Here is a 20,428-nt window from a genome sequence, read left to right on the forward strand (position 1 = left end):
TGTTTCTTATATTGGACAAAACACGTCCATCTGCAAAACAAACAAATCATAGAACAAAATGTGAATATGTGGTTATTAATCTGAATGTGGAGTGTTCCTCCTCTCTAAGCAAAATGGCGGGCCACAGGAACAAAATCTAACAGCAAATCCTGGTCAATTATTAGGTGATTGTTTTGTCATTTGGGCAAAGTATATATTTTAAAGTATTTTTTATTTAGAAGTATATTAAAATAATATTTTTTTTTATTTTTAAAAACTTATTTCTAATAGTAATATATTAAAAATTTTAAAAATACTAATTTAAAATAAAAAATAACAATTCAACCTCCCACCAGTATAATCTGGGATCAAAAAAATTAATCAAAGGTCCCATCGATCTCCCAGGCCATGTCAATCTTCTAAATTAACGATCCACAGCATACATTAACCATGGAAATTACTAAATTCTTCGAATAATATACATTGCAATTGCATCAAGAAATTTACATCACCCAGCTTAGTTTTTTTGAGATATTGATTGATGTCTGTGACATCAGTTTATGCTGTGGAGCAGGCTGTGTCCCTCGTTTTTATATGGGTTAACCTTTTTCATAAAACCAGCTGGATGATTATGTTATTAATGTGCATATATGGGATGCACCAGCCTGATATTTCACAATAATTATTGATTTGAAAGGTTGTGTTAGCCCTTGCTTAGACAGCTAATAATGATTCCATATACGATAAAGGGAGTACTGTGCCTAAATTCAAAAGATCACAAGTGCCAAGATCTTTCGAGCTTTATAAAAGATCTGAACATTTTCATCAAATTATGAATTTAACTTACCCAGAAATTTTCAAAATATAAAAAAAAAAACTTAACAGTTAAATGAATAATGCAATAAAAATAATTAAAAAAAAATACTAGCATGATCCTTCCATTCAAGGACGATTCTAGAACAAAAAAAAATAGAAAAAAATTTAAAGCTTTGTTTCCTTCTTTTTTTTTTGTCAGGTAAATGAGTTCAGATTATACTATACGATATTAATTATTATTTTTTTGAGGCAATAGAATGCATGAGAAGACCTAATATTATCTTATAATTTAAATTATAATAGAAGAGCCACTAGTTTATTTGAGTGTAAATTTATTTATTTTTGTACTTTAAAAGTATTTTAAAAAAATCTAATTTATTTATTTATTTTAAATTAATATATTTTTAGTGTTTTCAAATCATTTTAATATTCTGATATTAAAAATAATTTTTAAAAAATAAAAAAATATTATTAACATACATTTTAACATAAAAATTATTTAAAAAATAATTATAATTACATTTCTAAACAAGCTATAAATTACAATTATTTTCAAGAGCATAGCGAACATCAACTCTCCTAATATGCAAAATGGAGAATATACAATGAAAGATATATTTTGACTGTTTATAAGAAAAAAATAATTTTTTATACATGGTATTTAACATTTTGATTACGCTATCTTGGCAGTTCAAACTTCTCATCTCCAGAATATTGAACAAGTAAACGATGTATGTAGATTTCTCCTCGAGTTTTCGATGGACTTGAGAATTGAATATCGAACTCTCCTCTTATCTTAAAAATGATTTCAGATGATTAATTCTAATTAATCACCTACAAAAAAAAAGTCTTGATTTGATAGGTCATTTGAATCTTCTACGACCACTTATGTCGATTCCATTAGACATCCTTAGATGATGTTGATATCCTCATTAATTTTTTAAGTTATGTTTGAAACCGATCCCTTATTTTAATTAAATTTAATTATATCATTCAATTTGAATTCAATTAACAAATAAGTTGAATTCAAGTTAATATTCAATTCATTACATTTTTTATGTTAACCTAATCACCTTCATCATACTCGTTCAAAGGTCTTTTTTTAAATTAAAAAAGAGAGAGAGGGGTATTTTTGTAAAGTTAATTTTAACATTAATTTCTCTTTTATAATGTTGTAAATTAGAAAAAATAATTTCTGATTTATTTTTGTACTATTTTTAAAGAATAAATTTCATCTGAAGTTTAATTTTTGACACTAAATTTAACTCAAAATATGAAATTTCATTAAAAAATTTAAAATGAAATTTAATTGAGAGAATTTCAAAGGGCATTTAATTTATTTGACCCTGGATTTTTACGCTAGTTAATTTTGTTGATGAACATTGATTTTTACATGTGGGCCTCAGGCTTAAATACACTTGCTTTCATGGGTAGTAGGCCTTGACAAGCCCATTTATTCCACCTACAGGCTCCAAAGTTGATGGAAAGGACGATTCTTGAACAAAAAAAAAATAAAAAAAATTAAAAGCTTTGTTTCCTTTTTTTTTTTGTCAGGTAAATGAGTTCAGATTATACTATACGATATTAATTATTATTTTTTTGTGAGGCAATAGAATGCATGAAAAGACATAATAGTATCTTATAATTTAAATCATAATAGAAGAGCCACTCGTTTATTTGAGTGTAGATTTATTTATTTTTATGTTTTAAAAATGTTTTTGAAAAAACTTAAAATTTTTTTATTTATTTTAAATTAATATATTTTTAGTGTTTTCAAATTATTTTTATATATTAATATTAAAAATAAATTTTAAAAAATAAAAAAAATCATTAACATATATTTAAACACAAAATATTATTTAAAAAATAATTATAACTACATCTTCAAACAAACTCTAAAATACAGCTATCTTCAAGAGCATAGCGAACATCAACTCTCATAATATGCAATATGGAGAATATACAATGAAAGATATATTTTGACTATTTATATGGAAAAAATTAATTGTTTATACATGGTATTTAACATTTTGATTACGCTATCTTGGCAGTTCAAACTTCTCATCTCCAGAATATTGAACAAGTAAACGATGTATGTAGATTTCTCCTCGAGTTTTCGATGGACTTGAGAATTGAATATCGAACTCTCCTCTTATCTTAAAAATGATTTCGGATGATTAATTCTAATTAATCACCTACAAAAAAAACAGTCTTGATTTGATAGGTCATTTGAATCTTCTACGACCACTTATGTCGATACCATTAGACATCCCTTGGATGATGTTGATATCCTCATTAATTTTTTAAGGTATGTTTGAAACCGATTCCTTATTTAATTAAATTTATTTATATCATTCAATTTGAATTCAATTAAGAAATAAGTTAAATTCAAGTTAATATTCAATTCATTATAATTTTTATATTAACCTAATCACCTTCATCATACTCGTTCTTATGTTTGAAACCGATCCCTTATTTTAATTAAATTTAATTATATCATTCAATTTGAATTCAATTAACAAATAAGTTGAATTCAAGTTAATATTCAATTCATTACATTTTTTATGTTAACCTAATCACCTTCATCATACTCGTTCAAAGGTCTTTTTTTAAATTAAAAAAGAGAGAGAGGGGTATTTTTGTAAAGTTAATTTTAACATTAATTTCTCTTTTATAATGTTGTAAATTAGAAAAAATAATTTCTGATTTATTTTTGTACTATTTTTAAAGAATAAATTTCATCTGAAGTTTAATTTTTGACACTAAATTTAACTCAAAATATGAAATTTCATTAAAAAATTTAAAATGAAATTTAATTGAGAGAATTTCAAAGGGCATTTAATTTATTTGACCCTGGATTTTTACGCTAGTTAATTTTGTTGATGAACATTGATTTTTACATGTGGGCCTCAGGCTTAAATACACTTGCTTTCATGGGTAGTAGGCCTTGACAAGCCCATTTATTCCACCTACAGGCTCCAAAGTTGATGGACCAAAGTTAACTCCTATGCGCCTCTTAATTGAGCCAGATAGCCTACGCTGTTGGTGAGCCTCCAAATGGGTCTATCTAAGTGTATCCAAAATGTGGATCCAGGTAACTGGGCCTTTTCCTACAGCACCGAGTACCGATAGCTAGGCCCAAATAGATTTTGCATATAGAATTAAATTGAAGAAGTAATAGTCATTTTCTTCTTTTATTTTAATTTTTTTTTAAGCCTTGGAGATCATTATTGAATGGTCATGTCTAGGGGAAAAAATACATCCGTAGCATTTATAGTAGATGCTTATCCAACTTTACCTAAGCTTAGGTTTTATAAAAACTTATTAATTTAAAAAAATGAAATTGTTTTGATATTTATAGAAAAATTAACTTAATTAACCTGGAGCCAAGCCGTATGTCATGTTTAAAAACTTTGTTAATCTTACTATTTTTTTTTTCTTTATCGTGCACTACTGTTCTGTCTTTTTCTTCACATCTGCAACTTTGTTAATCTTATTTTATTTTTTTCTTATTATCGTGCACTATTGTCTATTGTTCTGTATTTTTGTCTACAATTTATGATCTTATGAGCAAACCATAGATGTTTAACAATGTTTAATGGACTCATTAATTATGTTGATTGGGTTATAAGTAAGAGGTTATAAAATATATCTCTTTTATGATGATATGACCTAAGGTGACTAGATTATTAGATTTTTGTTTTCATCTTTTATTTTTTAGGGATTTTTTTCACATGAACAATATAATACTTGTATTTCAAAAATAACTCGAGTGCTTCAAGATTATCGATCAAAATTAATTTATATATGCTAATTATTTTTTTTATTTTTTAAAATCATTTAAATTATATCAAAATTGATATGATTATCAATTAGGACGTATGACTTCATTGATAGATGAATATCGGGTGATAAATATTAAATATTCCTTCAATATCGAAGATATTTATACATGGATTTTTCTGGGAAAAAAAGAAGCCACACGGATCCAAACAAGTGGGAAATCCCAGAAAAGTTTGGATTATTCTTTGGAATATAAACACAAGACTGAATGTAGAGTCAATAGATGGGCCGAGATGGGGCCAATCTTCGAACTACAATACTCAATCCCCATCACACATCGAATATGGATTTATTGCTCGAGAATGCTGAAAAACCATTTTTGTTATGGATCAACCGAAAATTTTGAACATAGAAGGCTTCGAGGATCTCTGATTTCCAAGCCAGTGTTGCATGTGGACACCGATGGCATCCATATACGCGCTACTCCTTCCATGGAAGCCAACCACCTTGCCTTCAGTCGTAGTTGAAGTAAAATATGTTCCGATTTCTTCACCAAATGGACCATACTTTCCTCGACTAGTATGAAAAGTAAGTGACTTGACAACTTTAGGACTCTTCTCATCACAGCCGACGGGACCATAATATCCTGATAAACATATGAGCACTTCATGGGGATACTGCAATTTCACCTGCAGATCGCATGTTAGAGTCTAAGTGGGAAAGTCATGAACAGGAAAGCAGTTTATCCTATTGTCATCACATAGTAGGATGTTGATTACCCTATGTGTTGCAGTTCCTCCATTGCCTCCATGTTTTACAGACCAAACAGACTGGCCATTTCGATCATATTCAATCTGTATAGAACAAATAGCTTCTACTTTAGTTATAAATATTTGCTTAATCCCAGAGAATGCTCCATCATCCCATTGCTTCCCTCCATCCCCGCCCCAAGGACCCGGTCCGCACGGAGCTGGCTCTTTTATCACCCCACAAGCAACCTGAGAAATTTAACAACCTTTAAGGGACTTGCATTAAGTTAACTGCATGTGATGTAGCATTAATCATGTAAAGAGCTAGGTGAATATACATTACCTCCTCGGTTTGTCCTCGTTTTGCTACTACTAGTTTATTCGACCATGGAGAATTATCTATCTGAGCAACATCTGCTTCAGTTTGCTTAATTGCATCAGAAAGATGATGCTTTGCAGGCTTTACTGTTCCTGCCAACACATTTACCCCAATAGCGTCAAGAAGAATACCTTCCCTCCCGTGGAATCCAACGATTTTCCCTTCATCAATTTTGTTTGTGAATGAGGGACCTTGTTCTTCTCCAAATGGCCCGTGCTTTCCTTTGTTTGTGTAGAAAGTAAGTGACCTGATAATATTAGGCCCCATGTACATTAAGGACCCGTAGGTTCCTGTCACCCGTGTGAGTATTTCATATGGATAATCAAATATTATCTGCAAAAGGTTCATCAAGAAAATAATGCGCTCGAGTCGATATTTCTTCTCATACAGGAACTGGTACAAAAATTCAATAGAATTGTTCTTGAGATCTAGTTTACCTTGTCTGATTTAAACCCTCCAGTTCCTCCATGTTTGCTTCCCCATATAGCCTGCCCGTCACGATCATATTGAACTCTTATGGATACAATTCCAACGTGGCGTGACAAACGGATTTGCCTAATTCCAGTGTAGGTTCCATCGTCAAACTTTGAACCACCAACACCACCCCAGGGTCCATATATAATCACCCCTTCAGCTTTTGAGGGCACCCTTTCAGCAGTCTGGATAAGAGTCATGTTTTAGAAGTCATATAATATAATGTAGAAGGAAGAAGAAGAAGAAAAGAATGCCACAGCCTCAAAATAGACTACCTACGCAATTACTTCTCACCTTCTTGTTAGTTTCTCCATCGCTGAGCTCTCGGGATATTTGTGTTGAGAGTTTGCTTGGCAGAGGGCTGCCAAGATCATCCTTTCTGTTGATTTCCATGTCACTGAAATCTCGAGAAATTTGTCTTGAGAGTTTACCAGGGAGGGGGCTGCCAAAATCATCCTTTCTGTTGGTTCCTCCATTGCTGTACTCTCGAGGATTTTGAGCTGAAAGTTTGTTTGGCAGAGGGCTTCCAAAATCATCCTTCTGTTTAACCGCAACAAATATATCAAAACCATTTCCTGCTCCTTGCATCATCTTGTAGCTAAGATTCTCAGTCTCGTTGTTAAGGTAACTTTTTGGTTGGACCAGAGCTTTTGAGGTCTTCTGTTTCTGCAGGGGTTTCAAATATATGCCAATTGCATCAAGGTACCAACCACTCATGCCATGGAACCCAACTATCTTTCCCCCAGACATTGGGAATGAAAAATAAGTTCCGTGCTCAACACCAAATGGTCCATAAGTTTTCTTATTGCTTTGAAAAGTGAGTGAGCGAACAAATACAGGACCCCAACCATCTAAACTGCCGTAATATCCATGGATTGAAGTAAGAAACTCATGCGGGTAGTCAAGCTTGACCTGCAAAATTTGATCCCATTACTTGATGTTATTAATATGGTAATCAACATTCGAAATTATGGCCAACTTCAACAGTTCATCTGGAATTCCCATATCACAAGATGAAAAGACTGGTTCTATATCTAAGTTTGTTCTAGCAACTAACAAAAACCAAAGTTTATGTTGTCAGACCAAGTGCACTGTGATGACTGCTGAGAAGTAGAAACAAATATTCTCATCAATATTATTACTGACTAACCGCTGTTTTCATGCCGCCATTGCCACCATGGATTTGTGACCATATTGAGCTCCCTTTCTTATCATATTCAATCTGGAGGGAGTCAATACCTGCCCCATAAGCTATCACCAATTGTCTTACTGTGGAGTGCACTCCATCGTCCCAACGATATCCATCTTGACCACCCCATGGTCCAACAGCCACGGGTTTCTTCTCACCATTTTCGAAACTCTGTTGCGACATCATTGAAATCTCAACTAATTAGTCAAAGCATTGCATCCAACCAAGTGATGGAACTGAAAAACCTACCATTTTCAGCGGACTTGGTTGAAGGTGAACTGAGCCACAAGAGTGAGAAAGGTTGAAGGTGAACTGAGCCACAAGAGTGAGAAATTGACACACTGCAGCTGGGACTGTAAACTTAAATTTATCATAACAAGAAGTGTTATTTTATTTTATTTTATTTTATTTGATTGAGTGGGAGCTCTATAAAATGTTCATCGAACTTTGTAGAAGACACTAATTTGCTGTCCCACTAAGGATGGAAATGATTACAGAGAAGAGAATCAGATCCAAGAAAAGAGCATCGTCATCTTGCTCTGAAATTTCCTCGCTTTCGTACCGTCAAAAATCTCTACCATTCTTTCTCTTAATTTCTTATTTTAAATCACGTACGTTTGTTCTGATTTCAGAATATCTAGAGCTTCCAGATTAAAGTTTCTAATCATTGTCATGCATACAGTCAAATTATATAGATGCCCTGGAAAAAGGCTTGGCAGATGCCCGACAACAGAGAAAAAAAAGGAACCCGTTTTTCAGAATATGGGAGTGGCTGATGGATTACCACCTGCTAACATATCCCAGAGAACAAAACCTCTAGTGCGGTCGCTTTACTCCATCCTGCACTCGGAGCTATGAACGAGAATCATGTGATACTGTTTACAATCCAATATGGCACCGGAAGCACATGTGATCATGGCCATGATTGGAGATGTTTTTGGTGCAAAAGCATCGGTGGAAGTGTCTGCTATACGGAGAAGAAATCTCAAGCCGTCATTCCTTGGTCTCAAGATGAGACATATTATGTTTCAAAGACAATAGAATGATTTCAAACCCAAATCAAGCGCAAAGTGACCAAGAGGAAAGGGATTTGTTCTATGGTTATTATTCAGACAATACGAGTGAGCTGTGAGTACAAATCCAGGCGATGACTAGCAAATAATTCAACCTCTATAAAGATTTCCTTTAAGAAATTCTTACACTTGAAAGCAAATCAAGAGCCTGGTTTAAAACCTTTCCACAAACTGAGAATTTACAAGATTTCATCATCTATTGTTGATTTCTCAATGGTTTCAAGGCGTGCCTGATCCTGCAACGCATGTGCGTTTTTCTGATGAGGAAAAAAATAAAGTTTTTGAGCTCTCTGACCATCGATTCTCCAAGAATTCTCTACCTGATTGCCAGTTATCTCAGTCCCTTCCAAGGGATGACCAAATGCTAACTGTCCGAACAATAGAAAAGTTGAATAAATTAAATTCTTCAAGGGAAAGCATTCTCAGCGGAACTAAAGCAGAAGTACAAGAATTTGTTAGGAACAACTTCTCACACCTGTCAATAAATATGGACATAGAGGCATCCTCTTTGATTCAAGAAAACATTTCATGGTCACCAAAGAAACTCAATTGCTTCATATAGAACAGTCCGCCTGCGAGGTGCACAAATTTAGTCGAAGGAGGACCGGCAAGAGAAGGTAGATTGTTAATACAAATTGCAAGAAAGCCAAGGTATAAACCGAATCATCTTAAGTGAAACTGCTGCATCACTGTAAAACAAATAATGAAAGAATCATATTCGAGTAGAAAGAATAAATGTCACTAGATCAAGACACCCTTGTTTTCCAATAGCAAAATCTTCACAACAATATTAGTCTCTTATTAGAGCATAAAAATGAAACATTAAGAAACATATTCGTGATCACCCTGACATTCCATTAACTCATAACTACGAATCTCTCGCCATCACATGTGCTAAGGTATCGACTCCCATAAAAAGAAAATATTTCATACAATACCCATCTTCCATGAAAAGGGACTCAAATATAAAGAATCTCAACAAGCTTTGTTTCTTTCACCGGGATAATAGGCACAATACAGAAGAATGTCATGCACTAAAAATAGTTAGAGAGATTTATCCTCAAATGATATCTTTAATAATTTGCGAAGAAAAAGAAGCAACCTAGACGAACAAAAAAAAAAATTCTCATAATACATTATCTACAATAAGATAAATTTTAGAAATTATATCTTTATTTTGAATTTTTTAAATAAAAAACAATTATGTGCCCTAGCTTCTCCGTTAAAATTTTACAATTCTCCGCAATCACTTGTCAACAATGAGCTTGTTTTTAAAGTTTCCACGACCACTTATCTTCAAAAAAAAAAAATCAAGAATCCTTCTTTAGTTCTTTTTTTACTGCTCATGGAATATTAATCAATGCTCTATAAAAAAAAAAGAACATTGTAGCTTTCTTCATGCCTTTTAAATTTATGATACTAATATTTTAATTATTGGAGCTGTTTTTTAATGCTTTTTGGGTTTTTTTTCTTTTTTTCATTAATTTTTTTAATATTAATTTTTTTATTTAATTATCAAATTTTCATAACATATATCTCAAGTTTGACAGGTTAACCTAATTTAACGAGTTAATCTAGAATTTTTTTTTTAATTAATTTTTTTTGTTTAGTTTAGTTTGTTAACATTGAATTTCTTTCTATTTAATTATCAGACTTTCATGAAACGTATCCCGAGTTTTACAGGTTAACCTAATTAATTCTAGGTTAACTTGTTATTTTTTTTTTCTATTTAGTTATCAAATTTTTATAACACAAATCCTAGGTTTATATGGTTAACCTAATTAATTCAGTTTTTTTTTTTTTTTTCTATTTAGTTATCAAATTTTTATAACACAAATCCTAGGTTTATATGGTTAACCTAATTAATTCAGTTTTTTTTTTTTCTTCATGTAGGTTTTTTTCTTTATTTTTTAATTAATCTATTTAATCATCACACTTTTATGACACGACCTTACAGTCAGATCCACATCCAAGACTCTTGGGTTTGATGTTGCAATCAAACTCACTTAAACTTAAGTTATATAAGTTTAATATTATTATTAATATTATAAATATTACTCTTGGATCAAGTGTTGCAGTTAGACCTAAGGCTTTTGGGTATATCTTTGCAGAAAGACCTAACATTCTTAGATCTTTGTTTTTTTATATATTTTTTATGTAAGAAAAAAAATTAACTCGTGGCGTATGCCTTTTTTTTCATTTTTTCTTCTTTTTAATTTTTTTTATTGTGGATTGTACAGTGCAATCCACAGTAAAAATGTTGATGTATTTAGTTTCTTTTTTTTTGCTTTTTTCTTTGTTTCTTTATTTTTAATTAATTTTTTTTTTACTTTAGTTTTTTAATATTAATTTTTTTCTATTTAATTATCAGACTTTCATGACATGGATTTCAGATTTGATGGGTTAATCTGGTTTGACAGATTACGCAGTTGATCTAATTTTTATTTTTATTTTAGTTTTTTTTTAATTTTATCTTTTAATATTGTATACAATCTACAGTGAAAAGGATGATATCTTTATTTTATTTTTTTATGTCTTTTACTGTGGATTGCATAGTGCACCCACGGTGAAAAGGCTAATGCCTTCTCTTTCTTTCTTTTTAATTATTTTTTAATTTACTTTGTTAATATTAAATTTTTTTCTATTTAGTTATCAGATTTTCATGATATGAATTTCTAGTTTGATGAGTTAACCCAATTAATTCAAATTTTTTTCTTCATTAGATTTTTTTTCTTCTTATAGGTTTTTCCCCTTTTGAATTTGTATTAGTTTTATTTAATTTGTTGGTATTAAATTTTTTTCTGTTTAGTTATTAGGCTTTCATGACATGGATTTCAGGTTTGATGGGTTAACCCAGTTAATTTAGATTTTTTATCTTTTTCTCCATTAATTTTTTTCTTCCTATAGGTTTTTTTCTGTGTTTTTTTCTTTTTCATTAATTTTTTTATTTAATCTAGTTCATTAATATTAATTTTTTCTATTTCGTTATCGTACTCTCATGACACGAATCTCAAGTGTGATGAATTAACCTGATTTGATGGGTTAATCCAGTTGATTTAGATTATTTCCTTTTCTTTTTCTTCATTAGTGTTTTTTCTTCTAATTTATCTTTTAACATTGTAACTATAACAAAAAAAAAATACCTTTCACTGTGGATTGCACTGTGTAAATTCACAGTGAAAGGTAGATATATTTTAGTTATAGGTTTTTTTTTTCTTTTTTCTGTGATGTTTTTTAATTAGTATTTTTTATTTTTTTCTATTTAGTTATCACACGCTCATGACATTGACCCAAAGTTTGACGGGTTAACCTGATTTGGTGGGTTAAACCAGTTAATTCATTTTATTTTATTTTTTAAGTATTTTTTTCTTCAAATTTCATCGTTTAATATTGATTTGATTAAAAATTAAAATTTATGATTTACTTTGTTTATTTTCTATCAGATTATTATAATCTCATGAGGAGATTTTATTGTGCCCCTTCTCACAAAGCACTATTCATTGGAATAGTGCTTTGCTTTATTTTTTTTCTTTTCAATTGATCTTTTTTGTTTAATTTCATTATGTAATATTAAATTTTTTTTATTTTTTTTATTATATTTTAAGGTTTTTGGATCTACTATTGCAGCCAAACTCACTTAAACTTTAGTCATACAAGTTTAATATGATTATTATTATTAATATTATAAATATTATTCTTAGATAAAGTATTATAATCAGACCTAAGATTCTTGGGTATAGATTTAATAAAAACTTAAAACTCTTAAATTTTGATTTTTTTTAGTTTTTTTATATAAAAATAATTGACCCGCGAGGTAGTGCGGGCCAAGCATCTAGTTTTTATTTAAAATGAATTCCCTGAACCATCTTACTTTTACACTCAATTTTTATTAATATAATATTGTTGCTCTTCGCAAGCAACACAATTAAATTCTTCTCTCTTACATAGAAACATCGGCAAAGATTTACTTAAGGAAATCTCATACAAAAAAATAATAACGTAAGCCACAAAGCATTCGTCACGGTAACATTCTCATGCAATCCTAACCAAAAAAAAGTAATATCTATATAGTAAGTGTTTTTTTTTTCTTGGTTAAAGGATTCAAAACATGTATGTTTAATTTTTAAGGTAGATAATAGTACAAAAAATAATATTTTTTCAAAAAAATATTTTTTAAAGTCGTTTGGGCTAAAGTTCAAATGAGTTGGAAGTTTCCTAGCTATTTAGGTTAGTCTAAATGGCTAGAATTTCAGTTTAAAAACCCATCCTAGAATTGGAGTTGATCTAGTATAACTAATCCTTCTTGACACTGTCTTCTATGCATTTCTTGGTGTTCCATGAATTGTCCACATAAACTTTTTATACATACATATTTTTCTGCGCATGCACAAGCTTTTTCTATGCAAAGTATGCACCTCGCGGATCATCACTAATATTTTTCACCGATAGCATGTATGGAAACGACATGATATATCAGTAAGAGCCAGCTAGGGGTTTTTTCCTATGACAACACTGGCAAATCAAACCAGACAGTGGAAAGTACAATTTCTATTTGGAGTTTTCTCACTACTTCATTAGATAAAGAACTGGTAAGTAAAAGGAAGAAACAATAATGGTTATCAGGAGAGATCCTCTGTGATCTTGTTCACACCATCATCGTTATTTCTAATTCTAATAGTTTTTGCAACGTGGAATTTGTATATTAATGAATTTGTGAAAAGAACTTCACTGAAGATTAGACTTTCCATGGTTTGCGATCCTGGATTGAGATGCGTGGACATGAATATGAGCTTGATCCGGTAGTCGGATGTTCACCTGAAATGGTGGTGAAGATGGAAAACGGAGCCATTGAGGCCAGCCCTAAATGGCAAGCTCTAGTTGCTTGGGGCTAGATATTGGCGCTCACCCCATGTGATTGACCAAGTTGTTGGCTATTGCTTGAATTTTTTTTAATTTTTTTTAGCTGAAGCAACATCATATATGATATATCTCTTGTAAGCATTTGTCCACCTATAGACGGGATCCTGGGGAGTACAGAATCCCTTATCAGATGAGCATTTGTTGTTTGCAGGATCAGATATTCTTCAGCAAGATTTAGATATGGATACGCAATTATCCGGTAGTTTTTTTTTTTTTTTTTTAAAGAAAGGGTGGCTTAACCCCTTACTTATAATACTTTAGAGGGGACTTGGAACATTAATTATTTGGAAGGTTGATAATTGTTATTTTTTAAAATATTTTTTATTTTAAAATTTATTAAAATAATATTTTTATTTAAAAAAAATATTTTTAACATCAATATATTAAAACGAAGTAAAAATATTAAAAAAGTAATTTTAATCACAATAAGGATAACCTATAAAAGAAAAGATTCTTAATAATATATCTTCTGTATCTTATTCTAAATCTAGCCATGATAAAGCTTTGATAGCTTTAAGAAATTTAAACCTAAAGGTTATAGAAAGGATCGGGATTACAATCAGGATTATAAACATGGTAACAATCAAAATAAAATTCCAGATGCCACCTTGAAGAATTTTTTCTTTCTTCAATAAATTATCAAAACACAACTGTCTAAGCAAACATTTTTATGAATCTTTTCAGAACATTCTCCAGTTAAAACTAACTTCTTTGTTATTTATTTATATTTTTATATAAGACTATATATTTTTTTATTCACAACATATTTTTTAATAAATATTTTCCATGATTTGAAAAAAAATGCATTGATAATTTTTATGCAGCTATAAACAAAAATAAAAGAATAATTAATTTTATAAAATTATACAAGAATAATCAATTACTTGAAAATAATTAATTTCTAAATCAAGAGAATGTTTATAGGTGCAAAACAAATTGAGTTTTCAACATGATCAATGGCTAAAACATTATAGTATAAATTAAAAGAGAATGTGTTTTTATAATACCCCACATCATAAAATACTATTCATTTCAATATATTTTTTTATTTCATATTTTAATATTTAGTTTGTTAGATATTAGACTTTGTAATTTATTATGGTTTACTTTATATATCATTAGCTCGGTTTTACAATACATGTCACAGATTTAACAAGTTGACTTTAATTTTTTTTGTCTTTATTAATTGACAATTTTTTTTAAAATTGCATCCTTCAACATTGGGTTAAATGAAAATTAAGCTTAATGATTTATTCTAGTTTGCTTTCTATAAAATTATCTTGGTTTCATAACTCAAGTCGCAGGTTAGCTAAAGGTAATTATTTTCAGTTTGGTTCGGTTTTTATAAAAAAAAAATAGCTAAATTTTTTTTTCAAAAAAATTCAAAACCAAACTAAAACCGGCTCAAAACCGGCTTGTTTCGATTTAGCTATTCTAGAATAAAAACTATTTTTTTCAGTTTGGCTCGGTTTTCTCCTGGTTTTGCTCGGGTTTTTTTCCAGTTTGGCTTGTCTCTTTTGATTTGGCTCTGGTTTTTTTGGGTTTAGGTTCGATTCGGTTTTTTCAGCTTCATACCTATAAAATTGAACCAGTCGGTTTTTTTTAAATTCTAATTGGTTTAATCAAGTTTTTCATGGTTTGGTTTTTTCAATTATTTTTTTCTAGTTTTCTCGATTTAATCAACTTTTTTAATTTTTTTCCTCACCATTAGGTTTAGTGGGTTAGTTCAATTGACTTGAGTTTTTTTTTATCTTTTTTAATTGATATTTTTTTTATTCCTTCCTTTAGCGTTTGGTTAATTATGAATTAGACTTTATAATTTATTTTGATTTGTTTTTTATAAGATTATCCCGATCTTATAACTCTAATTATGCATTTTGCAGGTTAACTGGAATAGACTTAAATCTTTTTATTGTGTCCTATTTTTAAATTGACTTTTTTTTTCTTTTTCAGCCTTTAAGAATAAGTTTATTAAAGATTAAGTTTCATAATTTGTTTTAATTTGATTTTTATAGGGTTATCATAACCTCATGATCTTGGTCGCAAGTTTAACAGATTAATTGAGTTGACCTGGGTTATTTTTTTGTTCTATGAGATTATCTTGATCTCATAACCCAGTTTTAAGTTAACTTAGGTCAAGATTTTTTATTAATTTTTTTAATTTTATTTTTTAATATTGAATGTGTTGAGAATTGAGTTTCATAATTTATTTTAATTTGTTTTATATAGAATTTTATTATAGTCTCATAATTCAGATCAAGAATTTGATAAATTAACTCGAGCTAGCTCAAATTGATCCAATTTATTATCATTTCAACGTTATTTTAAAAAAAATATGTTATTTTAAATTTTTGTTAATCATATTATATGTTTATTGACTATCTGAATTATCTTTAAATCCATCAAATCAATAAGGTTATATCAAGTTAATCTCCATATAATTTAAATTTTTTTAACTAGAAAAATATTAGCAATATCTAGATATTTTTTTATATGTTCAAAAAAAAAATCTGACTTATATCATAGCATAACATATAACATGGATAAATGATCTAGCATGTACTATTAAACATGGAGAGCTATCCAAAAAAGTTTCCAAAGATACATCTTGTGCAATTAGACTAGTAAATTATGATTGGCAAAATTTTAACAAGCTAGTATTATCATTGCTTATAATATGAATATTATTAGAGGATAATATTATCATACCAATAAGCACATTCTTTCAGGTTCATAATATTCTAATGCCAACATAGGATTTTTTTTTTTTTTTCCTGGGTTCTTAATTTGGTGCTTCACTAGCATACATCAAGGAGAAAGTGGATTTAATTAAGGAACTTGTTGATGATCATCTTGACAGGGCGTGCCCTTTCTCCTAGTCCTTGTTGGGCCAAGTCACTGGACCATTGCTGTAGGTGGACTCCAATTGCATTCAAGTAACACCCACTCCTTCCATGGAACCCAACAATTTTTCCTTCAGTCTTCGTGGAAGTGAAAAATGTTCCAGTTTCCTCCCCATATGGTCCATACTTGGCCTTGTTGGTATAAAATGTGAGAGATTTTATGACAACGCCCTTGCCCTGATCATCTCCGGTGAGAGAAGCATAATAACCACAAACACTTGTAAGGACTTCATATGGGTAGTCAAATTTGATCTGTATTTAGCATAAGTGTATAGAATTCCATTAATATTTCACTAGTAAATCGAGGAAACAATCAAAATTGAATTGAATAAACATATAAAATCAGTATTATTAGTCGGCAATTACCATATTAATGCTCCCTTCACTGCCTCCGCCATGCCTGACTGACCAAAAAGGTTGGCTATTTCTGTCATACTTGAATTGTATGCTATATATGCCTTCTCCTCTTGCCAAGAAAATTTTCTTCACCCCAGAGAACACTCCATCATCCCAAGGCTTGCCTCCAACGCCACCCCACGGCCCTGATACCAATGGAGCTGCTTCCTTCACTGCTCCAGGGATTACCTATTTGAAAACAGATTTTTAGACCGTATGATCATCAATTTTTCACTTTAAAACTACACACGATTAACCACCATCTCTATTATTTTTTGTTGTATGTACCGTAGCTTTATTAAAGGAAGACCAAATGCCTCTGAATTAATTAAGGAATACGCACCTCGTATACTTGTTGAACCTCACTGGTCGTTGAGGTCTCGTAAAAAGGTCTAGGACTTGGTCTAGGGACAGGCAACGTTCTTTCTAGGACATGGACCCCAATACTGTCAACGAACCATCCCTTCCTTCCATGAAATCCAACGATGATTCCATTGTTTGATGCAGAGGAAAAGGAAGTCCCTTGCTCTTCTCCAAATGGTCCATACTTCCTTTTAGTGGTGTGAAATGTAAGGGACTTCACAACTACTGGCCCTCTTAAGATTGTTGATCCATAATATCCTGTTATGTGAGTCAAGATCTCGGATGGATAATCAAAAAATATCTGTTCAAGAACAAGAAACGAATGGCTTAATTATTAGCAAGCATCCTATGCAATCCGGGGGGGAACTGTAATAAACAAGGTTGTTTTGAAGCATGTTTGAGGCACCTTGTCCAATCTAATTCCTCCACTTCCTCCATTTTTGCTTCCCCATATTGCTTTCCCATTCAGATCATAACAAATCCGAATCGAAACAACACCTCCGTAACGTGTTAAATGAACTTCGCGGACTCCTGTATAAACTCCATCATCAAATATATTTCCACCATTACCACCCCAAGGTCCATACGACACTGCCTGTTTAGTGTTCATGAATCCATTAGCATTGGTCTCTCTTCTCCTAATAACAGCCTGGAAATAAGTAGAGTTCATTTCAATGACATAATTTAGCTTAATCTACTCCACCAAAATAGAATTAGATAGAGATGTTAGGTTACCAAGTACCAACCTTCTTGCCTAGTTCATCTTCAAGATCATAATTGTCGTCTTTGTATTTCTCATCTATCCCATTTGTTTTGTAGTTTCTTGGAGTAGAGAAATTATCTGATGGATTTCGTTGCAGGAGAGGCATCAAGTATGCTCCAATGGAGTCGAGGTACCAACTACTGCGACCATAGAAGCCAACTATCTTGCCTCCAGTCACTGGAATTGAAAAATAGGGTCCATACTGGATACCAAAAGGTCCATACATTTTTTTGTTGCTTTCAAACATTAATGACCGAACAAGCACTGGACCATATTCCACCACACGACTACAATGGCCACTGATGGATACAAGATATTCATCAGGATAATTAAGCTTGACCTGCAAAATTGAGTTCAAAATTCTACGTGAAACATCTTAGAAATTGTTCGCTCCAGTCAGAAATTTATTAAACAAGCTGTATGACATTTCCAGCTAATAATACTGACCTTAGCTGTTTTAAAACAACCAGTCCCACCATGCTTCTCTGACCACACAGAGGACCCCCTATTGTCATACTCAAATTGTATGGAATCAATAGTTGCGCCATGGCAGATCACCACTTGCCTTACAGTGTCATACACTCCATCGTCCCACCGTGCCCCGCTTTGGCCTCCCCATGGTCCGACTGAAACATGTTTATTGCCATATCCTTCATAATTCTGTCGCATGCAATTAATTAGTCTTGATCAGAAAACAAAAGTCAGCGAACTTCGAGCAAATGAAAACTTTGCTTGATGGCAACTTACCATTGTGATCCTAGGAAGAAAGAAATCGTATAAATGAAAATGTGAAGAGTTGTGTGTCGAAGTTTAAGACATGGTGTGGGTAGATTTATATAGGCAGAATCAAATCTGTTTAGTGCTCGGAAATTGATTCCCATGTTCGTCAAGAAGCGAAAGAACCCACTCGTCCATGAGGAACCTTGTAAAAGTAGACTACATTTTTCAAAAATAACGCGTCCTTGCAGGTCCCATCAGCACCGGCTTCTTCAGGATTACACTCCGTTATTGTCCATATTCATTCCAGTGATAAATATCCAGCCTTCTAGTGAAGTGGAAGCATGATTTTCTTGAGATATGCCACTTGTCAGAAAACCAAAGAATTCTTTGGTGCTCTTGATTCCTGTCCATGACAAGGCATTACATTGATTCAAAGATGCCTTTTCCTTTAATTTCATAAAATTTTTGTTTTTGTCGTGATTCATAAAGCTACAACAACGACTTCTTTTTTAATTTGATTCCAAGAATTGGATCCAGTCCCTCGAATTCTAGCTTATCAGGGACTAGAGCTGGAGTCCTCATTTTCCTTGCTAATTTCACTAGCCTAGCGCTACGATGGCTACCTTCCCTTGTCAGTAATGGGCTGTTAGATGAGCATTATGAGGTCTGGATTAATCTGGGCTTCAGACCCATAATTCAGAATTTTTTCTGCGTTGCCCATGTTTTCTCCTACAAAACTCTCCAGCTTAGGCCAGAACAAAAACCAAGCTTGGGTACTAAACTTGGTTCGATTGCTTGACAATCTCCCCTCGTTGAGGCATTAAAATTAAGTTCATATTTTTGTTCCAATTAACATTTTTTTTATTTGCTAGAAAATATTTTTTTTAGAAAGTAAATTCTAGAAAAGTTGATTTCAAAAAAGTGAATTGTTTTTTTATATTTAGTAATGTAATAAAAAATAAGTTACAAAATATTTTCTAGTGTTTGGTTATGTCATAAAAAATAAGCTGAAAAATAACTTATTAATATTTTATTTTTCTTAATTTATTAAAACAATAAAGAACAAATCTTACAAATTAAAAAGTTGAATGAGAATGAAATTGAAAAAAATATAATTTCATAAATTATCTCAAATAAAATAATAGAGATCAAATCTAAAAAATAAAAAAATTAAAGATGAAGAAATTAAAATAATAATAATTAGCATTTCATAAATTATTTCAAATAAAATAAATAATAATAATAAAATAAGGACCAGATTTGATAGATAAAAAATTTTAATAAAAAAATAATAAGAAAAAAGCACATAAAAATTATAAAAATGAGAATCAAAATTAATATAAAAATTAAATTTTAAGAGATGAAATTAAAAAATAAATATTCAAAATAAGATATATATATATATATATATATATCAATCAAAAGTTTGAGGATCAAATTTAATATAATCAATAAATAACATAATATTTTTAAATTTTTCATAACTTCTAAAAAGTGTTCTCGGTCCAAATTTTTCAGGAAAATATTTTCCTAAAAACTAAATCAAAAAAAAAATTGAATGAAATTTTTTTTTGGTTAACTAGCTTTTCCAATAATAAACAAATATAAAAAAAATTTAAAAGTAATTTTTCATAAATTATTTAAAAAAAAAAACAAAAATAAAAAAAATTTAAAAGTAATTTTTCATAAATTATTTAAAAAAAAAAACAAAAATAGCATCAAGATAAACCATCCATATAAGGTGAAAGAATTTTTGGAAACTTTACTTCTCGGAATATGAGATTTAAATCTCGTTGGCTACATTTCAACAGAACTATATTGAATTATAGCATTACTTGAAAATACATGCTAGAATAGCCTTTGAAGGGTTATGATTGGGTTTGCTATTTTATGTTATGCTTTCAAATTAAAATTTAATAAA

The 20,428-nt window shown here is 30.6% G+C and overlaps 2 protein-coding genes and 1 long non-coding RNA gene across 6 annotated transcripts; all 3 read right to left on the bottom strand.

Annotated features, from left to right (window-relative positions):
* Positions 1–4,685: 4,685 nt before the first annotated feature.
* Positions 4,686–7,748, bottom strand: LOC105142750 (jacalin-related lectin 3-like). 3 transcript variants are annotated; one of them, XM_011050532.1, is made up of 8 exons: positions 7,682–7,748; positions 7,619–7,647; positions 7,331–7,540; positions 6,475–7,092; positions 6,144–6,365; positions 5,671–6,039; positions 5,358–5,576; positions 4,690–5,267 (listed from the first exon to the last, which is right to left on the bottom strand). In XM_011050532.1, exons 2-8 carry the CDS (start codon positions 7,619–7,621, stop codon positions 4,968–4,970), a joined length of 1,941 nt encoding a protein of 646 aa, XP_011048834.1. In that variant the 5' UTR covers positions 7,622–7,647; positions 7,682–7,748; the 3' UTR covers positions 4,690–4,967. The 3 variants fall into 3 exon arrangements, with proteins under 3 accessions (XP_011048832.1, XP_011048834.1, XP_011048833.1); XM_011050531.1 differs by having other exon boundaries at positions 7,619–7,691; XM_011050530.1 differs by lacking the exons at positions 7,619–7,647; positions 7,682–7,748 and having other exon boundaries at positions 4,686–5,267; positions 7,331–7,612.
* Positions 7,749–8,440: 692 nt separating this feature from the next.
* On the bottom strand, positions 8,441–9,014 carry LOC105142751 (uncharacterized). Its single transcript, XR_845604.1, has 2 exons — positions 8,918–9,014; positions 8,441–8,810 (listed from the first exon to the last, which is right to left on the bottom strand). It is a non-coding gene; the product is annotated as an uncharacterized LOC105142751 (long non-coding RNA).
* Positions 9,015–15,980: 6,966 nt separating this feature from the next.
* Positions 15,981–18,717, bottom strand: LOC105142752 (jacalin-related lectin 3-like). Of its 2 annotated transcripts, none has more exons than XM_011050533.1 (7): positions 18,535–18,717; positions 18,235–18,447; positions 17,771–18,127; positions 17,431–17,673; positions 17,005–17,325; positions 16,632–16,850; positions 15,981–16,517 (listed from the first exon to the last, which is right to left on the bottom strand). In XM_011050533.1, exons 1-7 carry the CDS (start codon positions 18,535–18,537, stop codon positions 16,188–16,190), a joined length of 1,686 nt encoding a protein of 561 aa, XP_011048835.1. In that variant the 5' UTR covers positions 18,538–18,717; the 3' UTR covers positions 15,981–16,187. The 2 variants fall into 2 exon arrangements, with proteins under 2 accessions (XP_011048835.1, XP_011048836.1); XM_011050534.1 differs by lacking the exon at positions 18,535–18,717 and having other exon boundaries at positions 15,982–16,517; positions 18,235–18,292; positions 18,331–18,392.
* Positions 18,718–20,428: the final 1,711 nt, after the last annotated feature.

Source organism: Populus euphratica, unplaced genomic scaffold (genome assembly GCF_000495115.2).
Source record: "Populus euphratica unplaced genomic scaffold, PopEup_1.0 scaffold217.1, whole genome shotgun sequence".
NCBI classification, from domain to species: domain Eukaryota; kingdom Viridiplantae; phylum Streptophyta; class Magnoliopsida; order Malpighiales; family Salicaceae; genus Populus; species Populus euphratica.

Bases quoted from the DNA above. Each gene is read 5' to 3' on its own strand.
- LOC105142750 (XM_011050530.1), bottom strand. From the start codon at position 7,555: ATGATGTCGCAACAGAGTTTCGAAAATGGTGAGAAGAAACCCGTGGCT. The intron at 6,366-6,474 runs GTGAGAAGTAAT...ACTCTTATCCAG, and splicing joins ATGGAGAAACTAACAAGAAG to ACTGCTGAAAGGGTGCCCTC. The intron at 6,040-6,143 runs GTAAACTAGATC...AACCTTTTGCAG, and splicing joins GAGGGTTTAAATCAGACAAG to ATAATATTTGATTATCCATA.
- LOC105142752 (XM_011050533.1), bottom strand. The intron at 18,128-18,234 runs GTCAGTATTATT...TCAATTTTGCAG, and splicing joins GTTGTTTTAAAACAGCTAAG to GTCAAGCTTAATTATCCTGA. The intron at 17,674-17,770 runs GTTGGTACTTGG...ACTTATTTCCAG, and splicing joins AAGATGAACTAGGCAAGAAG to GCTGTTATTAGGAGAAGAGA.